The sequence below is a fragment of the Opisthocomus hoazin genome, chromosome 2, assembly GCF_030867145.1.
Source record: "Opisthocomus hoazin isolate bOpiHoa1 chromosome 2, bOpiHoa1.hap1, whole genome shotgun sequence".
NCBI lineage: Eukaryota > Metazoa > Chordata > Aves > Opisthocomiformes > Opisthocomidae > Opisthocomus > Opisthocomus hoazin.
The window spans coordinates 105,227,776-105,246,322 of record NC_134415.1 but is presented as its reverse complement, the minus strand read 5'-3'; the positions used below and the strand labels follow the sequence as shown (position 1 = coordinate 105,246,322).

Below are 18,547 nucleotides of genomic sequence, written 5' to 3'. Positions count from 1 at the left end.
TCATCCAGTCAGTGAGTGCTCTGCAGTCCACTCAAAAACACCCTACTCATCACAGATTACCTCCATATTAAGCTAATTGTGAGAAAAGAGAAGCAATGGCACCATGGTTAATGATAAAGACAAACCTGATCTCTTCACCAGGGAGAGCAGGCACTGGCCAGCACACACTCTCATCTGGGGTATTTTTGAGTCAGATTTGCCTATACCAGCAGACCAGTAAAATGATTCTGCTGTTAGAACAGTACGAACATAAGCCCCAAATAAAGCTAGAGAAATAGCCACAACGTTGAGACACAACACTCCTCGCTCCTCGGAAAGAGCACTGGTAGTGCACCAAGCACTATGTTGCACTTGCAGTTTACATGGGATAATCCCAGAAATTTCTACTAAGTCAAAAACAGAAATTTTACAGCTTCTGTCTTACTGTCACCAAGTACTCTGTAAGAACTCACGCTCCTCGGCCCAGTTTCTTTTCCTTCCAATCTCATTTTTCAAGTGGAACTCCTTCCCTGGTAAGCATTCATTTAAATAGTCATAGTATAAGCCATGGCCTCTGAACGGGCAATTTCATCCATCTCCCTCCTGCGCAGTGCCTCTCTTTTGCGTATCCCTGTCCCTGTAGGCTATAATGCAACTCGTTCTAATGGATTCAGCTCAAAATGCTGCTCCCATTTGGCAGGGAGCAAGTTCTTACAGAACCCAAAAGCCACACAGCATGTTTTCCAAACAGAAGTGATATGCTGAGAGGGCTTGGTTCGAGGTTCAAGCCTTAACACTATTCTAGGTAAGCTCTACTGTGCAGCTGAATGTGGAAGTAAGCTGAGCTAGGAAAGAGTTAAATGGTCAGGCTGAAATGTTATTTAAATACCATGAATTAAAAGCTCCAGCCTAGCTGCAAAGAGTAAAAAAGGGCACAAGCTTGGCAATGTTCCTAAGGCAGTAAAAGCAATGTTTAGAGAGAAAGAAATCTTTGTCTGAATGCAAAAAGGAAACACAAATTGGCAAAATGGAGCAAGGAAAATGTATCTGGGTGACAGCAAACTGACAGAATACAAATTTCCCTCAGTACAAGGGGAATCTCCATGAATTCCAGCATGGTCACTGTCAAAGATCTCACAATATAGTCAAGGTGAAGCCCCATCAATTTCATACCCTATTTTTAAAACTGCATTTTGTCTGTAATTGTTTCTGTTGCATCTCACTCTCCTCTGTTTCCCACTCTGAGGGAGGAAGGTCAGTCACTTCTTCCTCACTCATCTGTGTTATAACAAATGCTGTCTGAGAACTCAGACTCTCTCCCCTTGGCACCAATGTAGCTTTTGCTGATGATTTCAGTAAAATGGGAACATGGACACCAGCCTCCCTGGAAAATCTGCAACAAGTGGAAAGGAACCTGAACCTCTTGCCTCTTCAAAGGAAACCATTAGCCGGAGTAGCGAGATTACGCTGAGTTGCTGTGATTGCTGACTGTGTTTGAGATGGATCAGCTTCCTGATTTGGGACAACGGTTACCCTTTGTTTCTTGTTTCGATGGGTTAGTTTTCTGTGGAGTCATCTGCCCGATCAGGTGCCGCTTGTGGTCTCAGGACATCTCAATCCCACCTCAGGGAAGCAGTGTGTGAGCGCAGGGCTGCGGGGAGCAGGCCCATGCCATACCCAAGTTAGGTGTACCATGAAATTGCCCCATGAGAAAAGTATATGATCAGAAGCCTCAGCGCCACGAAGGACTAAGATGAGAGTTTCTACAGTGCGCAATTAATAAGATTACTGAGCATCCCTTCTCCTAAATGTCAAGCCTCCCATGGAAAACTGGCTGGGGGGAATTAATTCAATTTCCTGGATGTTTGTATTGCTTCAGGGTGCATTCATCCTCCCACCTCATCCTGGCAGTGAGAAAGTCTCCACTGAAGGCTGTGGAGGAGGTATGTGTGCTGCCCTGGAGCTGCAAAGTCCTTTAAACCTGCTAGACTGGGTAGACTGGGCAGGGAGGCAAGGTGAGCCCCACCACATTCAGCGCGGTGGCTGGCCTGATGATCTGACTCCACAAACCCCACCAAAAGGTTGCTCTGTCCACATTTCTTCAGTGGGTTTACTCTGCCCGCCACGTCTTTGCCACCCAACTCACAGTGTCACTGGCAGGGCAGGACGAATGGACTGACAATAACTGAGCTACAGCAAATGTCATCACTTCCCACAGCCCCTTCCCCTCTGTGCCAGGAACTCAGAGCTTCAGCCCAATGGGGGGGAAAACGGACGTTCCTCACCCAAAGAGAATACAGCCAAAACATGTCATGGCACTTCTAATGAAATCCTACTTAAAATGATTGCCTCTGTGTAGAATTGCCTGTAGGAAAAACCCCAGAATAACTCAGTGAACATCTAGTTCAGTTCACCATTGTTGTCTGTGACCAATGACAAACACATCCGAGAAAAGGCCACCACTGACATAAATTCCTGCAATCACATGAACAAGTAGAAATATCTTCCTGACTGTACCTGGGATTTGGCCAATGATACATTAATAGCCTTTGTAATTTTTTTTTGTACATAGTGTAAGCGCAGAGGCACTCTACACTGAAATAATTAGGACTTTGGAGATTCCCTAAACAAGTTCCCATGAGAAAAGGGTTTCTGGGTAAGGTTTCAGGACTCTGGTAAACTGCTCAGGCTGGAATATGATGAGAATATTCCTTGCAGTGACAGAAAGTAAGAAACCACAAGATAATACTGGAAATGGAACCCTTCAGCTGGAAATGTGATATCACACCATCTTCTAGTATTTGTTTCTTTCTTTGTATTTTCAAAGCAAAGTTGGATGAGTGGTATCTATCTGCTATGCTGGTGCGAAACATTTTGGAAATTATCTGCTCATACACCTATATGGTTATTACAAGAGAAGGATGGAAATTTAACTCTATTCAACACTTTTATAGCCAGTTTTTTCTTTTGAATCTAACTTTAGTTTTACAGGACTGGGTTCTGTGAAACTAAGGAGTACACTTGTGCTGCTGCATGGGAAATATCTTCTTTTTAATGAGTTGCCAACTTAATGACCTGTGGGATTTCAAAGTTCCTTTTTGGTTTTAAAGGAAATGATTAATATATATATACTGTCTTTAACTGTGGTGCTATAATTGCATGAAAGGAATTCCATTCATTCTTTTCTTCATTTAAATGTTTTACATTTGTGAGTGTTAGACAATGTATTCTCCTAAACGGTCTGTCTCTAAAAGAGATGTATAATATTACTCATTTTCAAATAGGAGAGTAATAACAATAATGGTATTCCTCCATTTTGGGGCAGAATATTTTGATTTTTTACTTTAAAAGGACACACAAGTTGTTTAAATGACTGGTGGACTCAAATAAGGTGGATTTATATGGAAATAAATGCCTGGCTTCAAATATCTATTAATGTAATACTGGCCCTTATTTTTTACATCAAAAAATATTTTATAAAACAGGAAATCTCGTGTATATTTTTGTTGATACTGTAATTGGCTACTACAGCCCACTAGCAAATGTCCTAGGATAAATTTGGATAAATGGTAGTTATACTTCAGAACGCAAATCTTAATCCTGCTGTTCTGCCTGCATAAGCTAAGGATCTTCTAGTTCTGAAAATGATTCGTGACTTCTTTTTCCTGTTTTTGCCCCTAGTAATTGGGACATTTCTGGGGTTTTAAGAGTTTATATATGTGCCTCATACAAATCCCATTCCTGTGACTCAGCCATTTTGATCCCTTGGATTATCAGCCAGACATTTTTCAACAACTTGTGAATCTCTGGAAATAAATTCTCTGATCTGACTATCCCTTATACCTAAGGAGAGCCTGATTTTGCAAAAACTCCATCTAGAAAAACCTTTCAGTGTGCACAACACCACCGCACACAGATGCAGAACACCCTTCTCCCGCTACCTACCCAGCTCTCCTGCAGCCAGCACCACACCAGGCACCACACCAAGGTGCTCAGCACCATGGATCCCCAGTTTGCTTTCCCAGATACTTCAGTCTAGGGACCAAGACTCACTCCTTGACATGGGTCACAAGGACAACATAGACTTAACTTACGAGACTGGAAACCTTTCCTTTCACATGTCTGAAAACTTTGTTTCTTTGGGGTTTTGAGCAGTCCCCGGTCCTTTACGTGAAACCTGTGTTCGCTCATGTAATTCACAGCTTCTCATCTGCACCTCTCCATCCTACCAGAGACAACTGGTTCTTCCTCCAGCAGCAGCACCACCAAATAAAGGAACACAGACTAGGAAAGGGCTACCTGAGTCATCAAATGCCAGTCGTCTGTTATCTCAGAACCATGTCATATAATCCATTTATCAAGTTATCAAGCTCCATCTTAATACTACTTGGGCTTTGTTGCCTCTCTACGCCTGTTGGGAAGCTCTCATTTCCGACAGATAAGCTTCTGTCATCTAACAGAATTACCTAGTATTAATCCTTCAGTGCATCGACTTGCATTTTACACAATTACATTTAATCCCACTTCCATTTCTCTAGCTCTCATCTACCCTGTTAACCTTCGGTGGTTTGCCTTTACAGAGCTGCACCAGGAAGGATGGACGTTTAAGAGGTTTATTTGATACACGAGAACTGCATTATCGTTCTGCTGATAAACAGAAAATGCTCTGCTATCCTAGCAAGGTTACAATGACCTTGCTTGTTAGTTCAGAAGGGAAAATATGCACATTCGTTCCATTAAGTGAGTGTGCTGGCAGCTTCTGCTAGACGTGAAGTGCAAAGTTAAATTGCAATAATACATCACCACAGGATTACAAAAGGAGGGTTGAGGTAATTTTCACAAATGTAATTGTGTAGCCAAAAAGAATTCTGCTATATTAACCAATATATTTATAACTTAATATATTAATGTAAGAATCAGTATGGTCATGAAATACTTAGAAAAAGAACTGGCAAAGCAGGTAACAGATAAAAACATAAGTAAGGCTAATTTTCTGCAGCTTTTCCTCAGCCATGTTTCTGAAAACTGCATCTAGCTTAACTGTCAGCCACATCAAAATGAACAAGATAAGCAACTTAGAAAAGCAGGAGTGATAACTTCATTTCTCATTAAGTAGGCTCGTAGCTTGATCATAATTTCATTGTGTCCACACGTGAACTAGCACACCCCAGGCAGCAGTCTGATGGGCCATTGCCATTACTGACGGATGCGCCTGCCTCCTCTGTCCTCACCCAGCTACTCAGCTTTGTGCCACTGGGAAATTATAATAGCACAGACCTACTTTTTGTGGCAAAGTCATTACAGGAAACATTTAACAGCATCGGGCTCAAGACCAGTTTTTGAGGAACTCCGCTTTCACACTAGCTCTCTTTTCTCTTTATCCAGTACCTAACCTGGCCTACAGTTCTAACACTAATCTTCAGGTACTCCACCTTAATTAATAATTTTCCACTTGGCACTGTATCAGGTCCTGTACAGAAGCGGACAACTCTATTGCATTCTTTTCAGTTGCCATATCAAAGAAAGAAACCAAGTTTGTCTGGCATGAACTACTGCTGCCGAGTGCACTTTGCATTTTATCCTCTTTTGCAGCAACTTTAGTCTCTTTAATAATTTTTTCCATCAAAAATAGATTTTAAAGTCCTGTGAAGTCAGACTGAAAGACTATCCAGCACACCCTTCCTAAATATAGCACCGTGTATTGACACAATTGAAACCTTGCAAGCTGCAGAATCAATATTACCTGTTTTCTTCACGCATGCAGCACATTCTGCCTACCCTCAGTAGACCATGAAAGCACTGCTGGTAGATGAGCAGTAATTTAAAAAGTCAATAAATTCCTCCATCAGGCATTTCAAGTAGGTTAATGAGAAATGAACAAATTTTATATTGCCCAAAGCAGAACTGGGTAACTTATCTGCATTTACGCTGGATTATATTAGCAAACCCGGTTGTATCAGTGTGGCAGCTCCCTGCAGGCCCCTGCGGAGCAAGAACATAATTTCTGCAGTCTGGGATACTGATTCCCAGCTATGTTTCTGACTTCTCCAGAACTCTGAACAGATACTTGAAATGATCATGTCTGAGAGGAGCAGCTAGATATATCTCAGAAAGAGCAGGTCTACGGCATATCATGTCCTCAGTTTTACAGTCCACATATCGGGGTGATTGTCCTTCCTTATTATACTGCAACCACCCTTGAGAGAACAACACTGCTCTTTCTTTTCTTTTATTTTTTTTTGTGTTTTTACATACTGTTGCTTTCAGAATATCTACTCAGGCAGAATACCAGTGGTCTTAGGTGTTCACACACAGTTTATCATTTTGATTCTCCCTTTCTGGCTGCTTCGTCCTCACCTCTCCAAGCAAACGCGTTTGTAAAACATGAAATAATTATTCTGTTCTGTTCTGTTCTGTTTAGGGGAGGTTTTCAAACGGACTTAGAGAAGAAGTTTACAAAACAGGGGGAGTCAAGAAAAAAACAATCAAGTTCTTCAGTTTGAGAAGTGATCTAGAAATTGTGGCATAGAAATCAAAGATTGAAGAAATTAGATTTGTTTGCTCCGGGATAAAGAAGACTGAAGAGACTTAAGGGAGCAAGTCTAGTAATAACCTTCATAAAAGATGTAACAGACTAACTAGGTATGTTTGAGCTTTTCTTAATGCAAGGCGCCTGAGGTTGATAATCCCTTGAGACGTGTCAGTTTTGCATTTCTATGCTTTTGTCTCAAGACGGAAAGTCATTACCAACGACACCAACAGACATTCTGGGCCTGGCGATTTCACCATCGGTGCCTTTGAGCATTGACATGGTTGTTTTGATGCATGGATGTGTATATAAACAGTTTTATTTTTCTTTGCTTGAGTAGTTCTTTGCAGGATACAGAGATAAAGATGGCCTATAGCCAAAGAGGGGGCAACCCTCTACCCTGTTACATCTATTCATTCACAAATTACAGGTGAACATACACAGAATTGTGACTTCATGTGTTTGCATCTCCTGTGAAGTTTTTGACTGCTGTGTGTCTCAGATTATTCCTTTGGAGATGACCAGAGATTAGTTTTGCTGATGCTGGATATCTTATTAAAACATGATGTGTGTTACCCTTTTTCTTTGGCGTTACAATGCCAGGTAAGGACATCCCCTTCCCTTTACAGGGTAAGGGTATCACCTGCCCTTCACAAGAGGAGGGAGTAGGCAGCGTGACGATGAGCCATCTACTTCCAGCCCGGTTCTTACACCAGGGTCCCATCTACAGGCGAATGGCTTGAGCAATGTGTCTAGTGTTCTGAGACTGGAAACTGTGACAAAAGTATTCTGGGAGGCTAACTGAGGACTAACTGTAAGTGCTGTGTCAGTCTTCTTTCTACACGGCTTACTGCTTCTGAAACAGAGGGCTGTACTTCTCCTCATCTTATGCAATGTACCAGCGTTAAAGCAAGACAGTCCTGCTCTGAAAAGCTGAATAGAGAAGGGTAATTTTGTTCTGCAGAAGACTGTGTTATTTCAGAATATGGGACAATAAGTTGGGAACCCATTTAGAAAAAAGAGGCGTGAAGCTGTGGCTCCAGGGAACAGGAGGTGGACTGCCCCCGAGCCACGAGCAATGGGAGTCCTGACGCAGCAGGCTGCCCCGCAGCTGTGGACACCGCAAGCCCCAGCTATCAAGGAAGAATGAGCCTGGAAGCCCTGAGAGCCACAGCTCCCGGCACTTCCCAGATCTCTGCCAAGGAATCAGGTCAGCAAGCTGTCAGGAAGCTGGGTAAGGTTCTCATTGAAACACTAGATTTTGATGAGTCAGCAAATGCTCAATTGAAAACATGTCAGAATTCTTCCAAGCAGCTCTGCTCACAACCTAAACAAATAAAGGGTGTGGGGAGGAAATACTGTCCTTATTTTACACCAGAGGGACTGAGGCACAGAGATATGAAGTAACTTATTGCAGGTGCTATAGAAAGTCAGCAGTCAGGAGGCAAACTCAGATTCCATGCCGTCCCTTAATCACAAGAGTATCCTTCCTCTAAGCTTAATTAATTTGCCATTACAATGACCTTGTGAGATAAGTATTACTTTCATTTTATAAATGGGAAACCAAAATAATTTGTACAACAGCAGATAGGAAGCCTGTACCTGAGCCAGGACTTGAACCCAATGTTCCTAAAGCTGCTAAAATTTAGTACCAAGCTTACCTGTTTCTTTCACAGACAAGGTACGCAGACAAGATGCAGTCTTGGATGACCTTACTTACCTAACCATACTAACTGCAGCAATGGTATAGATTCCTGCAGCCAAATACTTCTGTGCCACTGCCTTGTTATACTGAAGCCACACTGCCCACACAAAAATGCTGGTTTGCTATGAGTAAAGCCCTTGTATGTGGCTGCGGGTAGTACAGAGATAAAACTTAGGAGGAGGTTAACTAATGCTTTCCTGAACACCCGTACATATCGTTCAACTGGCTTTCCCGGTTCTGCTAAACAAGAGCAGTGATAGCTATGCCTAGGTATACCACAGAAGCTCTTTTCCCAAGTCTTTTATGACCCCAGGTTTCTTAGGCTTCTGTATGTAAATATTAACTCATCCTTCAGCTGGATTTCCACTTTGAACACAGCCCTAATTGTAGGCAAGGAGCGTAGCATCACCTGGCATTAAAGTCAGTTCAGTTTTTATTAATAGATTTTCATTTCAAATGTCAGAGGGCTTTTCTTTGTTGTCTTGTCTTTGCCTATTTTAAAATTTGGGGTTTAAATTTCCTGAACTGCACTCTTTTAGGGAACATAGCTACAGAAAATATGCTATTCTGCTGGTGTTTGTATCCTCATAACCTTTTTCTTTTCTACTGCTTTTGGCCTTTAAACAGGAATTTGACATTTGATAAGGTAGCGAGTAGCATTTAAGCTATGGACACATCTTCTGCTGCTATTGTGAAAATTGACTCAAATTTGGCAAGGTCACAGACTTTTGATAAGTCTGTTTGCAAGTGCATAATACAAAACCCAGAGTTTACCAACTAAAATGCACAAATCCTGTTGTCACTGAACAGACTGTGTAGATGCTGTACTTTCTGGGAGACATCATGCTTTGTCCTCTTTGGGCTGTCCAAGGACCAGCTGGAGAGCCACAGTACCTTATTTCTGCCATTCTCTCAGTGCTCTCCTTGCCTGCACCCAAGTGCCACAGAGGAGGAGGACACCCAAGTTACATACAAAAAGGGAATGAGAGCTTGATCAAAGGAGGGGAAAAAGGCAAAGCTAAAAATGCTGGTCGAGGGTGAAGCTGTGGCTGAGAATTGTTGAGGAAAGACTGAACTGTGACCAAGAAGGCAGGAAGTAAAAATTAGAATCGCTCGAGCAAGGAGACTTTGACATACAGAAGAGTGGATAACAGGATTAGGAGCTCTCGAGGGAAATTAAGAGCAAACTAGGATTCACTAGGAAAAAAGAGACTGACATTGTGTGAGAAACGGGACTGAGATGCACAGGAGTCATGGGAGTAGAATTAGCTAGGTTTGCCTGGGAAGGAGACTGGGGAAAAACATGTAGAGACAGAGCAGAGCTGAGAACAAAGGATGCACTTTGGAAGGGAGACTGAGAGTTTGATGGGTGAAGGCTGGAAACCTGGGGGCAGATGAAGGGTGATAGGGATCCAGCTTGATGCAAGAGTCTGTGTTCATTAAAACACTCTTTCCTCCACGATCTGTAAGGAGACTTGAGAATCATGATTTCTCTAGGGTCATCAAATATGTTTTAGAACCATTGGCTAAGTGTGTTTCTCCTCCTTTACTAGTTTGGTATATTAAATGGTGACATATTATAGTAGACCTGTAGCAGAGAATTTTAAAGTTATTTTTATGGAAAAATCCTGAGAGTGAACATAATGTCTCACGTGAAATTTTGGGATTTATTTTTGGTAAAAGAAGAATCACGTGCAAAGTGAAACTTTGAAAGTTAGCAAATGCTAACTGCGTAGGTAATGCTGGGAATGCTTGCAAGACAGAAGTTATAGAACAGCTTTCATATCGGGCAAAACTGAGTAAAATTCAGTCTGGAAAACAGACAGCCTAAAGGGGATATTACAGAGATCTGTAACAACCAAGAGTGGCACAAATAAGAGAGTGGAAAGGGATTTTCTCTCTCTTTCAATACAAGCTCTAAGGTACAGAAAATGAAACTGCAACCAGGCAGGTTCAAAACGAAAGGAGATGATCGTACTGCTTGCCAGAGGATGTTGTGGAGGCTAAAAGCCAATACGGGTAAAGGGAAGAATGGACAGGTACACACAGGATAAATCTGTTGGTGATCACTGCTGTATATATAGAAGTCATACCTGGCTCCAGACCCTGAACCACAAGTGGGAGGCTTGGAGAAGGCTGGGAGAGCATGGGAGAAGTCTGACCCATCCTTACTTCTTCTGTATCTGCCATTCTTACTGACTTGTAGAGGTGAAAAGTATAGCCAAATCCTCAAGGAGAAATTTCACAGGAGGCAGAGAAGAACTGAAACCTGCCTCAATTAATGTACAGCTGAACTTGAGTTTCCCTTTCACTGCAAGGGCATGATGCAGAAGACTGTGTAAATCACACCACGAACACAATCACACCCACTGCCAGCCAGGGACATAAGATGGAAAATCCTCTTGTGGGCTATGGAATTAGCACAGAACACAAGCTGGCCCACTGTGGTTCCTCACCATTTTGTGAGGGTAAAGAGACATAGTCTCTGGGAAGGACATGAGGGTGAGGAATGGAACGAGCAGAGCACAGGCATGTAGACGTGTATCTGAGGTGGACCAGCTGTATGTTGTACAGCCTTATCATGTTCCATGTGAGGGACAGCCAAGGAGTCCCATGGGACAGAGGCACAAGAAGAAGCCCTGCAAGGCTGGTGTCAGGGATGGACAGGAACTACTACAGGTCTCTCCTGAGGTTGGAGAGGATTGCAGAATTCAAGAAGCCTTCATCTCCTAGAGCAAAAGCAGAGAGATGCAGACGGCTATGGCCACTATTAGAGAAAGGCACACAGCGAGAGGAACTGTAATCTAAACCAATCTACTTGTCTAAACTGGTTTAACTGCAGTCTAAACTAGTCTAACTGCAATGTAATCCAATTATTTTGATATGTTACATTAAACAATTGCCAAGTAAATGCATCTTCAACATGAGACGCTCACTGTTCTCACTCTCCAGGTCACCTACCTCGGTGACAGGAGGTATGAGTCTGATGCCCTCAACAAACTGACTCCAGGTCTAATCCATTTCTCTGAAGTAGGAGGTGATGTTGGTGTCTTCTCTGGCCACATTTTAAAAAGCGTGAGTCTTACCAAACTCTTTGGGAGAGATCTGTGGGCTGTGGATCTCAATGTGACAGATGTGTTTCTGAAAACCAGAATGAGGTCCTGCCAGACCATACGCAGGCCACAGCGCTGTCCTCAGCGTTTCCTTCTACCCGACCTTACACGGGTACACATCGAGCCTGCTGATTTTAATCAGCTTCCTGCTCAGACTGATGATTGCTGTGGATCCTGTTCTGCGCTGCTTAGCCCTCCGCATGACGTGCACTGCATGGAAAGCCTAGGCACCCACTCAGAATCCTGGACTCCAGGAATTCAGGTGCTTAAATCCTTATTTGGATCTAGTCCTTTGGCCTTAATATCCGTGACTCATTTCTCAACACAGATAAACAAAGGTGATCCCAATAAATCACCTCCCAGGATATTGTTGAAGACCATCTGTAAAGGTTTAAATTCTAAACCTCAGGGTAGTGTGATTTGTACCTAATGTTATCTGGCTTTGCTTAGTCTAATTGATAATTACAGTGAGTGGGTGACAGAGTTGTGAAACACCATTTTGTGACTACCAGCACCAGAAAATCCCTTAATGTTCAGAGTTGGTGCTTAGCAACACAGTTTCTGGTTCATTCTAGAGGTACAGTCATTTGTATTTTTCACTAAAAGATGAAAATCTGCTATTTTTTCAGAGTTTGGTGAGTTTGACCACTCTAGAGGTGACAACCACTGGCAGAAGAATGTAACACTAATCAGGTTCACACCAAATAATCATGCTCACACCAAACAGACTGAGGTCCTTTAGGCATGGCAGACTGATGCATTTTTCCAAAATTGCAGGCTTGTTTATTCTTTTAAACTCCAAGGTTGTTCTACAGAAGAAAATAATACCTTAACAGATTTGAATGCTTAATTTCCTAAATGGAGTCCTAATCACCCTTAATGGGGTGCTTTTGCTTCTTCCAGCTGCAGGTAAAATGCCTAGGAAGTAATTCTGCTGATATTCCTGTTAGGGAAGGTGTAATTAGGGCATATGCTTTCATAGGACTAGAAATTATGAATTGTAACAAAGATCCGAACATTTCTTTCTAGTCTAGAATGCGAAAGACCATTATGCAAAATCCTGCGGCACAATTCAGAATGGTCTAGGATAAAAAGTGCCTGTGAATCAAGAGAAGCAAGGACTTGCTGGTAGGGTCCCAGGTCTAATCTCTGTGGCAAACACATTTCTTGAATTGAAAAGTTTGAGTTTCATTCAGCTGCAGCGATTTCAACACCATGCTACCATATCACACCGATATAAATACACTAGCAAATTAAGCAAGCCCTAAGCCCTAGTACCAGAGACTCTGTACCTTTCGTGTTACTAAAAACTAAATCAGTATCTATACATTTGGTTACATACACTTGATAAAAAGAGGAAATGTATTAAAAGACCCTGTTGAAAATACCAAATTATCAAAAGCAGAAACGAAGTGTGTGGACATGTGCGCGTGTGTGTGGTGTGGGATAGTGACAGATTAAGAATGTGAAAAAGCATCAAACAGAAGAAAAAATAAAATTCAAACATTGGAAAAAGAAAAACCGAAAAAGGAAAAAGAGGGGGGAAGTTAAAAACGTGGAGGGTAAAATACAGCAAAGACAAGACAGGCAGTCTTATTTACTCGTTGATAATACAGAAGAAAAAAAACATTCAAAGGAATCAAGAGGCAAACGTTCTAAAACAGGTAATGCCATGTCTTTTTAAGCCTAGTGAACTGAAGGATTTCAGTGCTCATTTTTATCACTGGGGCAAATAACCGAGTCAGACTCAAGACACGAAGAATAGCCATGTATATAAATGCGTATACCAAATCCTAAACTGAAAGAGTATTATCAAGGTTGAAAAGTCGAGCACTTAAATAGATCAAGAAATGACAGATTAAGACTGTTTGTTTGAGTTCAACTAGGAGATCGGGTACTACTTTTCCACCAAAGCTCTATTGCTTTTGGTGCACTGAATGTGCATTATTTCTTGATGAGCTTAGTACTTCATTTCCCTTTCTGCTCAAGGTGTGTCTTCAGTTCTTATTTATTACATGATAGCCAAACCATCCTCCTGAAGCAGAATTGTTAATTTCTGCATATTTTGTAATCATTTAATGTGCAGGTTCTTCAGAAGTATGAGTGAATTTATAGTCCTGTAAGGAAAGATATGATTTTATATACATAGAATCAGAAGCCTCAAGTTCATACCTTGATATGAAGATTATTTTTATTCCCTTCACACTCTTTTCACTGCAACTCATCTCTTCAGGCTGTTCACTGGGTCTTTACCCTCATCTCACCAGCTCATCCTCTCTGCCTTAAAGCCCAGCATGTTTGACGTGTTTTCCCCAATCCTCTGCCATTTCCTAGTCCCAGTTCACTGTGTATTTTATAGACTGCTAACCTACATTTTCCACTCCTGACTGCAGTCTCATTAGCCAAAGGCACCTGCTTGCTCTGAATCCTAGTCACTCTCTGCACTCTCTGAACCTTATAAATGCTTATAAATATCTTAGGGGTGGGTGTCAGGAAGATGGGGCCAAACTCTTTTCAGTGGTGCCCAGCGACAGGACAAGGGGCAATGGGCACAAACTGAAGCATAGGAAGTTCCGTCTGAACATGAGGAAGAACTTCTTCCCTCTGAGGGTGATGGAGCACTGGTACAGGCTGCCCAGGGAGCTTGTGGAGTCTCCTTCTCTGGAGATATTCAAGACCCGCCTGAACAAGGTCCTGTGCAGCCTGCTGTAGGTGACCCTGCTTCGGCAGGGGGGTTGGACTGGATGACCCACAGAGGTCCCTTCTAACCCCTACCATTCTGTGATTCTGCAGTCGCCCTGGTGAAGTAGCGGGTCTGGATCCACTCTCCAGCCTGTCCTGCCATTCCAGTCACACCAGAGCACTTGTTCCTGCATACGTGGCTCTGCTGGCATCGGCGTTACCGTCTCAGTGTTGTATGGGGTTACTTTCTCCTCCCTGTATCGTGGTCAATTACTTTCTCTTCCATGCGGCCACGTCACAGGCATCACAAACAGCAGCTTGCTCCCCGATTTTCTGTCCAACCTAGCTTTGCCTGGTTTAGAGCAGAAAACCCCCCTGCCCAGAAGAGGCCCTGATGGGGAAAGCGCCTCTGTTCTGGCGGTCCTGAGGCGAGGGCAGCGTGCGCGCTTACTCGGCGAGGACAGCAACGCACGCGCCGATCCAACAAGGAGCCCTGACAGAAAGGCGGCCACGACTTTCTGGAGGGTGGGGAAGGAAATAAAGACCCTTTAGTCTCTTTCGGGACGCAGAAGCGACGGTGCCAGGAGAAACAGGAGTTCCGGGTGCGGAGCGCGGGACCCCCGAGGCGGTCTGAAGAGAACGCTGCCGCAGCGCTGCAACCTAGCACCGCTCCCCCAGCCTCATCTGGCTGAACTGTTCAGGGCACCGTTTCCAAACACACATTAAAAAACCGTTAGAGCGAGGTAAACCACAGCGCAGCACAGAGCCTGTCCCAGTTAGGGGAAAAGAACGAGGAGAGCACCTCGACCCCGGCGGCACTCCCCATCCCCTCAAGCCGCGGCCGAGGCGGGGCCCCGGCGCCGCCCGCCCCTCCCGGCAGTCTCCCCGCGGCCGCTCGGGGGCCGCCTTCCCGCCACCCGGCTCCTCCTGCGGCCCGGCAATATGGCGGCGGAGGCGGCGCGGGGGGAGTCGTGAGCCGGAGCCCTCGCCCCCCGCCCCGTCTCTACCTCCGTCCCTGCCGGCCGCCGCCGCTTCTCCGCCCGCCCGGCCCGGCGGGTCTGCCCGGCTCGGCGGGCGATGCGGCCGGCGGGGCCGGCGGGCCGTGTGTGAGAGGGCGCTGCCCATGCGGGTGTCCCGGTGAGGCCGGGGGCGCCGCGGGAAGATGCTGCTGTCGCTGGTGCTGCACACCTACTCCATGCGCTACGTCCTGCCCGCCGCCCTCATGATGGGCACGGCGCCCACCTACGTGCTGGCCTGGGGCGCCTGGCGCCTGCTCTCCGCCCTGCTGCCCGCCCGCTTCTACCGCGAGGTGGACGACCGCCTCTACACCATCTACCAGAGCATGGTGCTCTTCTTCTTCGAGAACTACACGGGCGTGCAGGTGAGGAGGGGTGGGGGGCTCCGACGTGCCGCGTCCCCGGGAGCCAGCAGCCCGCGGCGGTGTCGGCCACGGGCCCGCGGCTCTCGGCCGGCCTCCCGGGCCGCGCCCCGCCGGGCCCGCCCGCCGCCGTGCGCAGGTGCGGGCCGCGGCCGTTCCCCGGTGCCGGCGGGGCTGCGGGAGCAGGCTGCTCCCCGGGCGTGATGATTCTTGCGGGGTGCCGGCGCCGCGTCCGCTCCGCGGGTCGGGGAGGCGGGAGGGACGCGGCAGCGGTGGCGCCGGGTCAGCGCTGCCATGGCAGCCGCCTCTGCGCGCCGCGGCCCTCCGGCCTGGGGTGCGCGTCTGCGGCGTGAGGCTGGCAGCCGGTGAGAGAGCTGCAGTCAGCCGAGGGTTCGTTTGATACACGCCCAAGCCTTTCATAAGTAGGTTGCTGAACCTCAGGGTTACTACAGCTGCTCGGTTTTCGTGCGGTCTACCCCCTGTCAGCCTTCGGCCCTAAAATTTTGGGTCGGCTGTGGGTTGTGGTTGTTCGGTGTCTCAGGAGCTGAAGCCCGAGGTTTCAGGTTAAGGAGTTGGAACTGGAGGCCTCACTTCTGCGACCAGAGGGGTATTTGCGCTCAAGTAATGACACCTCGCTTGTCTCACGGAGCCTGAAGTGTTTAAAAGGTTACGTATTTGTCTGTAATTTGGAAAGTAAACAAGAAGACTTTTAATTTTACATGTAAAAAATAATTGCATGACTGACAGATGCTTACTGTGCCTAAACCTGAATTTCAAAGTTGTCTGGATGTGCAGAAGTGTATTTGAAGCTAGTGTCAGCTGTAGGTGCTTGAGAGTAAAGAATAACGAGGGCTTACATGTTGATTGGCAGGTGACAGAGCTGGTACAAATAAGCCCTGGTTCGTATTTACAGCTGAAGCATTTGTCTACTCTGTTATGAAGTATTTATTTCAAAATCTGGCTAGGTCTCACCTAATTTCCACTCGTGAGCTGCAGTTGTAGGCCTCGCTTCATACCGACTCCCATGGAAACCCCCAAAGCCAGATTGAAGACAGAAGAATTACACAGTTTGACATCAGGGTAGGTGGAACGGATACAAAATGGAAGTGAGGTCTTCTTTTAGTTGTAATTAGTTTTTGATTCGGCTTGTAACGCGTGTAACTTCACCCTTATGTCTTGTCCAAATTAGTTAACTTGTGTTGTGGTTTACATACTTGTTTTTAAAAAAAGAAGAAAGGGAAGAGCGTGCAGCAGTTCACACGTTAAGTACTTACTGGTTTATCTGTCTTCTTTTTTATGTAACTTCTTTAATACAGATATCTTGATGTGTAGTAACGCACCTTGGTCATAAGCTGCTGAAAGTAGCAGTATAGTAGTTTAATTCAACTCATTCTAAGAATGAGAGCCAAAAATCAAGGTATAAATTGTAACAGAAGAATTACTCAAATTTCCTACAAATAGTGAGCACAGAGTAGCAACCACTTTAAACTTCTAATAAGAACTTTTATCAAAAAATGCCTGATGTAAATAAAGATACAGAAAGGAAAACACTAACCAAAAGTAACAAAAAGGCTACCATCAGCTGTTGACCTCTGTTCTCTTTTATTGCATTGATAAAACTTCATCCACACACAAAAAAAAAGTGGGAGGCAGTACAGGTGATCACAAAGCTGAAGTAAGGATTACAGAAATAAAGAAGAGAGCCCACAAAACCAATGTGGCATATGTCATAGGAGAAGTAAAGTAGTAACTGAGACTGAAAGGTAGATTAAAAATTTGGAAAAGATGACACGCATGTGGAGGTAAGAGGTAGGATCCTTAAAATGCATGTATTGTTGAACTGGAAGGTATCCCCCGTTGATTTAATGAGGAGAAACTGGGTGTCCTTTCACACCTGTGCTGGTGAACACTGAACATGTTTAACTAGAAACGCACAATGGAAAGTTAAGCATGTGCCTGAGTGTTTGAGATTGGAACAGTAACCTGAGAGCTACTGTGAATTGGCCGTTTTAAGGCACGTAATTAGATGCAGAAGTGTAGCATCATTAAACTTAATCGCTTAATCCCAAAAAACAATACAAGAATAGTAACTTGCGTGGCTTCATAAAGGCGGCTGTAGGGCTTTACCGGCGTCAAGGCATGGTAATAGCTGTGGGTGGGAGGAATTCAGCATCTCTTTCAGGCCTGCTAATGTATTCAGTCGATTGAAGTGTGTTGAGATGGCTCTTCGTGACTGGATAAATGGGAGGCTAATAACCTCATCCATCAGAATACTAGAACTTGTTGCGTAGTCTTGCTGAAGTCATTAGGATTATAGAGATGCTTAAGTGACTTACTGAATCAAAGCCTTAAGTGACTTTTTCTTAGCACTGCCGCTGTCTTACGCTATATAAAGTCTTTAACATTATGTACTGTTTATCATTCTTTGATTTATTATGCTTAGAGTATTTGTGGTTTCTCAATATGATAACACTCTAAAGCAGTTGTGAATGTTTGAGATGTCTAATCTTAACATAATAATTTTGCTGAAATTCCCAGTAATGTGGGCAGGGCCTTAATAGAGTGAAGTTGGTTTGGATCGTAAATGTAGATTATTTTTTGACTGAAGGAAATACCATTAATTTAGTTGTCAGGAAGTGATGTTTCTGTGTATCGTCTGCTGTTTGTCCATCAGGTATCTAAACCTGTCTCCCCTTCACAACCGTATACACAAACATACTTTTGGGTTTTTTTTTTGTTCTCCCTGACTTGGATGTTTTTAGCCAAGTTTATTAAAATAAAAACTCTAGTTCATGCTAGGAAGGCATTTTATCTTTGTAGCAAATTCTTTGCAGTTGTGAAATGTAACTAAATAAGGTGATAACCTGATCCGCATGACATAAAATCTTGAAAGACTAATAGTTCCTTTTCTCTTAAATATTTCGCTTGAGATCTAAAATAATTGTAGAGCTAGAATTGCTGTGAACCCTTACTGAGTATTTACATTCTAGAGAGTGGCTCATGAAGGAACTAAAAATTTCTTACCTTCTCATACTGTCAGTACTTTCCCTTTTAAAATTTTGGGTCAGAACTGTTTTTTTCCTACCAAAATGATTTGTTTTACAAAGCCTAAGAAAGCTTGAGCTACGATGGAATCAGTTTAGGTTTTCCAGTAATATTAG

At 44.2% G+C, this 18,547-nt stretch overlaps 1 protein-coding gene across 2 annotated transcripts in view; it reads left to right on the top strand.

Annotated features, from left to right (window-relative positions):
* Positions 1 to 14,931: 14,931 nt before the first annotated feature.
* AGPAT5 (1-acylglycerol-3-phosphate O-acyltransferase 5) overlaps positions 14,932 to 18,547 on the top strand; it is a 60,622-nt gene continuing 57,006 nt past the window's right edge. The window contains exon 1 of one of the 2 annotated variants that reach the window (XM_075414705.1): positions 14,932 to 15,389. In XM_075414705.1, the coding sequence (XP_075270820.1) occupies positions 15,171 to 15,389 (219 nt within the window). In that variant the 5' untranslated portion in view covers positions 14,932 to 15,170. The remainder of the gene's footprint in view (positions 15,390 to 18,547) is intronic. The other variant, XM_075414704.1, reaches the window with a different exon arrangement.